Source organism: Vigna unguiculata, chromosome 2 (assembly GCF_037176805.1).
Source record: "Vigna unguiculata cultivar grain cowpea cultivar isolate G323 ecotype 2 chromosome 2, ASM3717680v1, whole genome shotgun sequence".
NCBI lineage: Eukaryota > Viridiplantae > Streptophyta > Magnoliopsida > Fabales > Fabaceae > Vigna > Vigna unguiculata.
Genome location: NC_140793.1, coordinates 18,310,402 through 18,320,730, shown reverse-complemented (window position 1 = coordinate 18,320,730; position 10,329 = coordinate 18,310,402). Strand labels below are relative to the sequence as shown.

At 34.8% G+C, this 10,329-nt stretch overlaps 1 protein-coding gene across 3 annotated transcripts; it reads right to left on the bottom strand.

Moving 5' to 3' along the window:
- Positions 1–222: 222 nt before the first annotated feature.
- On the bottom strand, positions 223–9,999 carry LOC114173438 (uncharacterized). 3 transcript variants are annotated; one of them, XM_085669826.1, is made up of 14 exons: positions 9,714–9,999; positions 9,008–9,421; positions 7,963–8,209; positions 7,721–7,833; positions 5,586–5,665; positions 5,192–5,333; positions 5,028–5,108; positions 3,926–4,030; positions 3,543–3,725; positions 3,360–3,452; positions 2,549–2,842; positions 967–1,106; positions 816–882; positions 223–685 (listed from the first exon to the last, which is right to left on the bottom strand). In XM_085669826.1, the coding sequence occupies exons 2-14, from the start codon at positions 9,398–9,400 to the stop codon at positions 566–568; spliced, it is 2,058 nt and encodes a 685-aa protein (XP_085525952.1). In that variant the 5' UTR covers positions 9,401–9,421; positions 9,714–9,999; the 3' UTR covers positions 223–565. The 3 variants fall into 3 exon arrangements, with proteins under 3 accessions (XP_085525952.1, XP_027913642.1, XP_085525953.1); XM_028057841.2 differs by lacking the exon at positions 2,549–2,842 and having other exon boundaries at positions 9,714–9,995; XM_085669827.1 differs by lacking the exon at positions 2,549–2,842 and having other exon boundaries at positions 816–1,106; positions 9,714–9,997.
- Positions 10,000–10,329: the final 330 nt, after the last annotated feature.

The window sequence follows — 10,329 nt, the reverse complement described above, 5'->3', positions numbered from 1 at the left end:
CCTTTATATTTTTAGTCCTAGTCTGTGTTAAAAAAAGTTTGAAATATAAATAACACCAACTTTTGGTAGGAACTGAGTCAAAATAACTGTAGAAATAAAGGGTTATGAATCCAAAAGAGCTATTTACGGTTGGCCAATAGGGGATAAAATAAAATTGTTACAAAGCATTTTCATTCGTTGTATGATTTTAGAAAACATGGTGGGGTTAAGGACAATGAGCCATTATTGCTCTTTGCAAAAATAAATAATTAACTAATGGAAAAAAAGTTTTACAAGCTAAAATCTAAATCACACTTACCCTATTAACATTTGAAAATCCTATTTTAGCAGTCACAGGACCAGCAGTTTAATCTCTACGAGGACAAAAAGGAACCTAGTAATGATACAATCAACATAATTATACAAGGGAACAAAATCATATCAATCGTTATTGACTAGGATGTAGCTCACAAAACCACTTAACTATCACTGAGAAGAACCCAAGTAGAACACAGGAATTCCAATAGGTGGAAATATTAGCATCTCTACAAAAGGCTTCAATCTAATGCATGGTAAAGATTGCAGCCTAGCTAGACATCATGACATGATCAATAGCCTGAAGTGCTTGATTGGAAAAAAATCTCACATCAACATCGGGATCCTCACTGAGCTCAACCAGACTAGGTCGGATAGAGTTTTCCACAACCTAAATGAAAATTATGTACACAGAATAAGGCGAAACACAAAAAGAGAACAAAACACAGAATATAGACAGAAAGCCCAATAAAGGTTTATTATTATAATACAATACAAGTATGAGAAGCTTAGCTGCTTACAGATTGATCCACTATGGGGAAGATTGATTCCAAGACCTTTGCCACATTGAACTTAATGTTGGGTACTCTATAGGGGATAAAACGGGGAGCAGTTAGAAAGGTAGTAGTAACATTACCCAACACTATAACCACGCTTAAAAAGCTAGAATACCTGTCTTTAGATGCAGTAATAACAACGGGCAATAATTTTGAACAAGTGATTTCCGGTCCCATCACAGGAGCAAGCAGAGAGATGGATTGAAGTATGGTCATTCGGTACAAATAATGCGGATTACTAATCATATCCAGAACCTGTTTCACACATACCAAAACCCATTACTTGTAAGATACACTTGGTAGATCTACAAAAAACGTAAAGGGTATACTATATTAACAGTGAATATCATAATATGGATCGTAGACCATAGGAAAGGGAGAGGGGAGACTTAACAAGCTTGATATGAAGTTACTGTGGAACTGTAAAAAAAAAGGACTTAACAGAGAACAGAAAACAGCTTGGACTGAAATAAACCACAAATCCAAGTTTTGTTCAACTAAAGCACTTGAACAAATAGGATGGATAGAAAAACAGTGTATATCTTCTTGCAATATTGTGTTTCTTATTTATTTAAGTATATATAAGATACAAAAGGAGGCAAGACACTTGCCTGAAATCCTAACACTAAAGTTGGGTACATACAAAAGGAAATATTAAAATAAAACAACATAACATTTAAACACTCCCCTCAAGCTGGAGCATATAGATCATATGCACAAAGCTTGGAACATATAAACTAAATACTAAGTCCTTTTACAGATTTTTCACACAAGTTGTTCATTAGAGCTGACAAATTCAGTAATAAGATATTTGGATAACAACTCCCTAACAAAATGACAATCAATCTTTATATTTTAGTTCTCTCATAAAACACCAGATTGGAGACAATATGAAGAGTTGTTAGGTGATCACAATAGTAACAAGATGAGGAATTTTGGGGTAAGAAATCAAAGAAAATGAAGAAATGTTACAAGAGGTATCAAGAAATTCATGTAGTTGACACACTTGCCACTGAAGCAGACTGACCTTGATTGATTGATTGATTTCTCAGACTCATACCTCAATTTTTTGGTACTCTTCATAAAAAACTTTAGAATTGGTTTCACATATTTACACACATGAGAACCTTTGAGTTGCATCAAATAGACATTTGATATAATTAGAAAAAATTTCCTGTGCACTCTTCCAAAAAGTGAAACATGTTTTGAAGGATCGGAGCATCTTTAAAACATCGGGCTCAACTAAAATAGCACATAGTTGGAGCATCCTTATTCATATGTTCGTGCTCTTGGACCCCCAAGTGATGGATTTCCAATTTCTTCTTTCATACACTTTAGTAATTTGTTCCACTGATCTCGCTTCCTCTTGGGCCGGGCCTGGTTTCTATCAACATCCTTGACCAAGGAACCATAATTCCATGGAAGCAAACCAAGATGAATAGTTCTTCCAATTGAGCCTTGAACTTGTAATGGTCGGAGTAACCAAAATAAAAGGAGTAGAACTTATTGAATCCATATAAAAAAAGTGACAAAACTTAAGGACAAATAACATAAAGCCTAAAACCGAGAGAGAACGTGCCCCTACACGGGTGGTGGGTTGGAATAGAAAAATGAAGTCAGAAATGGGGATAGAAGAGTTCGGAAAATCAAAAAGAGGTGTTCCAATGATGAGAAGGCAACGCGTGGAGGAAACGCACCACAAACAAGAAGCGCATAGATTGGCACGTGAGGGCATGTGGATGATTGGCTGGTTTTGACCACCACGATTGGGTTGCACTCCTTGAGGCACACTTAAACCTAGCTTCATTTACCAAAATAGTCGAACGGCAGCAATGCGATGGCAAGCAATGACAGTGGAGACAATGAAGAAAACAGAGTGAGATGTAGCCGCTCTGATACCAACTTGAACAAATAGGATGGATAGAAGAACAGTGTCTATGTTCTTGTACATATATAGGATACAAAAGAAGGTAACGCAATTGCCCCAAACCCTAAAGTTGGATACATACAAAAGGAAAATATTAATAAAATAACATTACATATTCCAATAACAAAACCTATTTAAAAAATTATTTTGCTAACCAGTCACCTTGGTTCAGTTTAGAAGCACCAAAATTGTATAAACTGACCAAACCCAATCCTGTTTGTTTAGCTTGGTTGGAGAAAAAATGATTTTGATAACATTGGTTTTGAACCATTAAATATGATGAAGATGGGTGCCCAAATAGCCAGTGTGAAATTATCTTGGTGGATAACCAAATGGGCCATAAAACTATTCCTTGTTCATTCAAAATTCATGGTATGGTTTCGTATAACTTTCTAAAATTTCATCACATTGTAAACAATGAAATGTACCCATACAAAGTATGAAGCAATAAAAGGATAACAATGTCAAGTTGAGGAAACAAGAACATCCCAACCCCCCCCTCCCCCTCCCTCCAATACACATACATTCATATGGGCATAGTGTATTATGCTAAAATAAGAATTTAAGTCCAAGATATGAACCTGTGGAATTATGTGTTGCATAGCCCACTCAGGACCAAATTCTTCAGCTAGGCGCTTCAAGTTGTTAGCTGCTGCCTCACGGATTGAATGAACCTACCATAAACAATGAGGTTAATGACAATAGTCATATAGAAAATGTGGTTTCCTAAAGTATGCACAAACTATCAAATGGAGTCCACAAACCTTGTCCTGTAACCACTGCATGCAAAGAGCACCAAGCTTATCATCAAAAAAACCAACACCCAATTGACTTGCCAATAAGGGTATATATTCTATTATTGCAAGTCGAACCCTCCAATGCCTATCCTCAGCAAGCTCAACAATGGCTGGTAACAAAGATTGAGATAATAAATCAATTCCAATGACCTGCAACAAAGATTTGATCAACATATCATTGCAAATTTAGATTTCGTTATGACTTTAATTTTGCATGTATATTATATAGGTGGGATAAGATTATATGCTCCGATGTAGAATTAGCAGAATATTCAAAAACTAAAAAGGAAATAAGGTTGCCAAAAGTTATAAAGTAATTTGCAAATATAAATCACTCATACGTTACAAACCTGATTCACTTGATCAAGCTTGCTTATGATATTTAGGCGCACATCAGGAAATTCGTCCTTTAAAAGGGAAAGGAAAATAGGAAGAAGTTGCTCAATTGTTGCATCCTGCAATTAAGAAAAAAAAAAAGGTAGTGAAGTATAATTTCTTCAAAAGAAGGGTTAAACAATATTGCCACAGCCCTAGTAGTAGAATTAAAAGTATTAGTATAACCAACATAAAAATTTACAAAAAAATATTAGAAGTTGGATACCACAAAATAACCAGCCAAGTACAAAACATACAGTAGATAGTTCATAAAATAAATATTAAAAATACTGAGGAATGGTATGCCAAACACAAACCAAACATGAAACATAGATAACATTGGACAGGCTTTAACTCTCACAGGCTACATTACACATTTGACAATGTTGTTGGCCACGATAAGTAGAGTGCACTAAACTCTGTTGTTGATTCCCATAAAGTAGCATATTAAGCTAGATTTCAAGCCCATGGAGGGGAGTACATATGTTGTCTTGTCTTGAGAATATTAGAAGTTAATATGTGATAAGAAGATATGAACTTCTATTTCCACTACCTACTTTTTCCTCAAATCATTATAATTTTCTGAAAGATTAAATCATACTCAAACATTTTTAAAATTTAAAAAGAAATAAGGCTCTTGGTCGTAGTATTCTTGTAACATATAGCTTGAACCCAATGCCTCCTAAAGGATGATTCTGATTAACTACTGCACACGTAAATAAAGTCCACAACATTTATATCACCAAACTAACTTGCAAAAGATAAAATTACATATTTAGAAAAGGGATATTTCAGTACATAGTTGTTTTTAGACCCATGCACCACAATCGGGTGATTCATATGTAAAACTGTAAAATACACAGCACAACCCAAAGCACTAAACGATCTCTACCCTTCATTTTAAACAAAAGGAAAGAGAAACATAAAAAAGTAGACTTCAGTATTTTGCTGCTAGGTACCAAAAGAAAAACCTATTAACTTAAAGGACAAGCAACCATATAGTTAAGCATGAACGATATGGATTTTTGCAACACTAAGACCAAAATAAATGTAAAGAATGACATTTGATAGCCATACCTTTCCTAACACCGGAGCCATTCCCATTATCACTGAAGCCAAAGCAGAGCGAACATGCTGTGAAGAATCAGATGACAATTCCTGCAAAAGTTGTTGCAAAGTAGTTTAGCCTGTAAATATAAGTTTTAGAATAATGAATTTCAAGACCAAAACGAAAGGCACACCTTCACACAAGGAAGAATATGCTGAATTGAGAGATCTGGATTTAAAATCCTGCAAAACTTGGTCACTTTCCCTGCAGCTGCAATCCGTACTTCAGCTTCATTGTCTCGAAGCAACCGCACATAGGCAGGGACCAATTCCGTTCTATACAAAATAATAGTAATAAGAGATTATCTTAAGAAACATAAACAGAAAGCGATAGGACATTGAATATCGACCTTAGTAAATATGAGGAAAACAGTATAGGAATCACAAGTTTTGACATTTAAGGTTTTAAAGCATTAGCACAGCCCTACAACTAATTAAACGCAGATCACTATACAATATATTGACACAATATATAAACAAATTAAATGATACATATGCAGCATGTTTACTCCTCTGGTGAAACAATACCTGGTAGGTTCAGGGCCTACAGCTTCACAAAGCTCATACAATTGATTTGCAACCATGTATCGCACACGCCACGACTTATCCTGTTTAGGATCAAATCAGATCAAAGGTACATTAATTAAATAAAAATGGGGACTCAGTTTGGCAGAAACTGACACACGCCTTGATCAGAAAATAGAAACATCACCAAGAAAGCATAGAAAGAACACCTTTAACACTGATTGTTCCTCAGGTAATCTGTTCAACAAATGTTTACAAAGCAAACAATCTTACTTTCACAGTATTCCCTGTTAACAAACTACAATCCTTCTTATCCCAACACCTCAAGGGATAAGACTATATATAGACTTTACAAAAGTCTTTGTCCCATAACAGCTAACTACAATTATTCTTAAATTTCTTTCTATGGTATAGATTCCAAACCCTATCCTTATTCCCCAATCTATCACTACCCACTACTGCTAGAACAACCTTGTCCTCAATGTTGAACTCTTCAAAACTAGTCACATGTTGTGGAAACAAAACATCTTCCCATGTAGATGCCTCTGGTCGTCCCTCCTGCAATTGCACCAACACTTGTATTGGTTCATCTTGATGTTGTACAATCCTGCTATCCAAAAAGTGATGGGGGAAAACAAACCGAAGTTTGCCCTTGAAGTTCATCGAGCAATTCTTTCTCAACCTAATGAGTCCCAACAGCTAATTTTAATAAAGAAACATGGAAAACTGGATGTATGCAAGAGGTATAAGGAAGTTGTAGTCAATAAACCATTGCTCCAACTTGTTTGAGGACAAGGTATGGGTCGTAATAGTGCGCTGACAGCTTTGGGTACATTGTAGACATAGATGGTTGTATGTGAGAATGAATTTTTAGATATACCCAATTACCCACTTTGATTTCTGATGGTTTCCAATGTCAGTTGGCAAATTTAACCATGTCCTTGAGCTCTCTCCAGAGGAAATTTCAATTGTATGAGGGCTTCATTGCGTGTCATCAACTCCCATGATAATGCTTCCATGCCAGTTTCCCCTAATACAAAGCTAGCTAGGGAAGGGGGAGCTCTGCCATACCCAATTTCAAAAGACATACACTTAGCAACTCCTTAGAAATTGGTGTTGAACCAGTGCTCAGCACAGGGTATAAAATAACCCACAACTTAGGTCGCCATGAACTGAAGCATCATAAATATGTTTCCAAAGTATTTAAAACCTCAACTTGCCCAAAGTCCTATTGAGATTAATTGTCATTTTATTAGAGAAAAGATTGTATTTAGAGACATCAAGACTGAGTTTCTTAATTCTAATGATCAACTAGAATGTATTTTTGGTAAATCATTATGGGATCCTAAAATTGACTATATTTGTAACACGCATGATACATTTTATTTATACGCACCAGCTTGAGGACGAGTGTTAGATGACACGGGCTTAGGCCCATCTCTTTGTATTTTCTTATTTATAAATGTATAACCTTATGTGTTCGATACACATTAAACATTTAGTATGCATGTCATGCATTCCGTCAAAGCAGTAGGTGGCTGATGTTCAGACAAAAGGACTTAATACCTTAAATTTCCATAATCTCATAACCAAGCAGAAAATGGAGAACATTTATTCCTCAACTTGAGGGGATGTTGAGATATAGGTGTAAATATTGCACATTTAGATTACAATAAATACATGTTGATTAAATAATATATGTAGATTTGATTGTAAGAAATCCCTAATACTAACGGATTGAAATTACGAGTTTATCTGGTAGATTTGCTCCTTATTTAGAGTCTTAATTTCAAGAGATTTATTTTCTTCTATTAGGATTTTGTTTTTCCTTTAAATACCACCAATGTATTGTTTCTTTCTGAAATCAAGAAAAGTAATTCCATAATTATTGCTTACTGCTGCCTAAACATTTTTTTCCACATCATATATATTAGCAGAATATCCTATTCATTGTTCTTTCCATCCTAGTTATAAAAATCTTATTTGAATTCTTGGTTCCAAAAAGTCCAAAAGAAAAATTGTAGCATAAATCATAGAAACTTAACATCATTAGGTTAAGCACATAGTTTCGAGTATAATAGAAAAAGAAAAAAAACTAATTATGTCATTACTAGTATATTTCACTCTTAAAAATGCACCTGTGAGAAATTGACAATAACCGGTAGTATATGCGCAACACAATCTTGTGGCTCCAGCAGCTTCCCAAGCGCAGCACAACCCTCCACAGCCAACAATCTAACAGAATCTTGATCTGAACCATGTTTTAAAGTTAAATTACATATTTAAAAGGTCACCTTGCACTAAGGAAAAATTATTATTGAAACTACAAAACAAATCAATCAATCCATCTAGAAAGAATGAGAAATATGTATTCAACTACCATCCTTAGTGAGATCCTCAAAAATTGACATAGTGTCAGCCTTCAAATGAGTGTATTCAACAGTTGCAGCAAACTTCCCAAGATTTGATGCAGCAGATCTTCTAACCATAGGCATGTCATCTTGACACAACAGATTGTATATTGATCTTAACTCTGTCTTTGACATTTCCGGCGCACTAGGGTAAGCAATGTGAAATAGCCCACATGAAGACACTCGAGCAGTGAACCATTCACCTGCTGCCAACCTCTGAAACAAGATTAAAAAAATGACAGGATATTGAACAGTACCTATACAATACATCATTACTCATGAATATGCTTTAAGACACATACAACCAATTAATGCCACCAGAGTGTTAGATATTGAGGCAAATGCAGCAGAGCAATATAAGTAAGATATGGGGCATGTCATTGAAAATTAATAGAATTTTGGTAGAGAAATCACAATCAACCCTATTAATACTGGTACTAGACTCCAACTCATGATCAAATCAAATAAGGAAACTAATCAAGATATATATACACAATATGATAAAAAATTTAAGAGATTATCTATTATACTCTGAAATATATTCTTTGATACAATATCAATATAATGAGATACTTTCTAGATATTCTAACATAAGCTCAGCTTTGGTGCAACAGTTAGAGTTGCAGCCATTTAACTACCTGGTTAAAAGTTCATGTTGCGGAATCAGCCTCACCCAAGTGCAAAGTAAAGCAGCCTACAACAAACTCATAATAAGTCTAACCTTCCCAAAACCCCAACATGTCAAGGGTTTGTAGCAACTTTATTATTCTAACAGACAGTCTAACATGGATACATTAACCAACAGCTTGTTTGGTTTCACAAGTTTACTTCACAGGAAACAGTACAAATCCAAAAAAACTAAATGAATGGCATAATCATAACATTAGGCACTCGAACAATGCATAAAGAAGGAAAAACTTTACTTACCAAACTATAAAATACAATCAATCAATACATAGTTCAATAAATAGTAACAACGAAGGCATTCATATCGATGGAACAGTATAATCTGACCTTCACCAAAGGAATGAAATATTCAACCAAATCACTTTCCCTCATTTGTGATCCAATCCTACAAAGTGATTCTACAGCTTTATCTCTCACACAAGTTTCCTCAACAGTACAAAGCGTCTCCAAAGGTGGGAGCAACACATGAGCATGTTCCACTCCCCCGACAAAAGGAACAAACACCCCCAACTCTTCAGCCATTGCAAGAAGTACCTCATCATCATCATCATTATTCTCACCCAAAAAGGGTATCAATTCCCTACGCGTTCGCTCCTCCCCAAGAGCCCGGGCAATCGTAGATAACTTCCGAATCGAGTTCAATCGCAGCTGAATGTCATCATTTTTCAGTTCATCTATAAGCACTGCTATGGGATATAGCGGCTCATCAGCTATGGACATTTTCTTTTCCTCTCAAAATTTCTAGCCATACAGTTAAAATCAAATTGTTAGAAAATACTACTAAATTATCAAGCTAGCATAATTTAAAGTATACATTCTTCAACAACAAAAAATGAAGGAAAGATATAGAATTTCTGAACTAATTACTACGGAATTAACAAAATTAAAAAAAAAATTACCCTCAGCTCAGTTCATCCCAAATATTTCTCGAAATAAAATAAAAAAATAACCAAAAATGCTCAAATGGCAAGTCAAAATTTGTCAACAAAACCCTAGAGATAAAATCCAGAGACAGAGGAACGAAACACCATACCGTGTCGCGAGGTAATGTCGATATTTTTCAAAGTTTCGGTTCACTGAAATGGAAGTGAGAAGTAATTGATTGCTATACTCTGTGGAATTGTAGAACAGGTCAAATAGCGGTTCGTTTTATCTTGTAAATGCCACTTATAGCCAATGGCGAGTGAGCGTTGAAAAAAAAAATGAAGCTCTGAAAACCCTAACGCTTCCGAGGAGGACAATAGCCAAGGGAGTTTCTCAGAACCCGAGACCTTCGAATTCCTGTGTTTTAAAAGCATGGTTGAATCAACTTTCCCTTCTGTTTTTCAAACACGAAATTATGAGTTATTTTGCTAAGTTTTTAATTTTCTAAAAGTACGGATTCAAACAATTTTTTTTCTTTTTGACAAATAAAAAAACTTCAATATATATCTAATAAATGAAAATCAATACAATGTTGGTTGTATAATAGGTTTTTTTATTTTGAATTCATAGATGTTATAATATATCTAATAAATGAAAATCAATACAATGTTGGTTATTTAATAGGTTTTACATCTTGAATCCATACATGTTATAATGTGACCGAAATTTAAATACTTGCGTGAATTTCCACCTTATATATAAAGATAATGTATGCTTGGTTTAAT

What these genes read in the sequence shown, in the direction of transcription:
- LOC114173438 (XM_085669826.1), bottom strand. Translation starts at nt 9,400, where the DNA reads ATGTCCATAGCTGATGAGCCGCTATATCCCATAGCAGTGCTTATAGAT. An exon ending in TGCAGTGGTTACAGGACAAG is followed by an intron (nt 3,453 to 3,542) that starts GTTTGTGGACTC and finishes TGTTTATGGTAG; the next exon opens with GTTCATTCAATCCGTGAGGC. An exon ending in TCCCCATAGTGGATCAATCT is followed by an intron (nt 686 to 815) that starts GTAAGCAGCTAA and finishes ATTTTCATTTAG; the next exon opens with GTTGTGGAAAACTCTATCCG.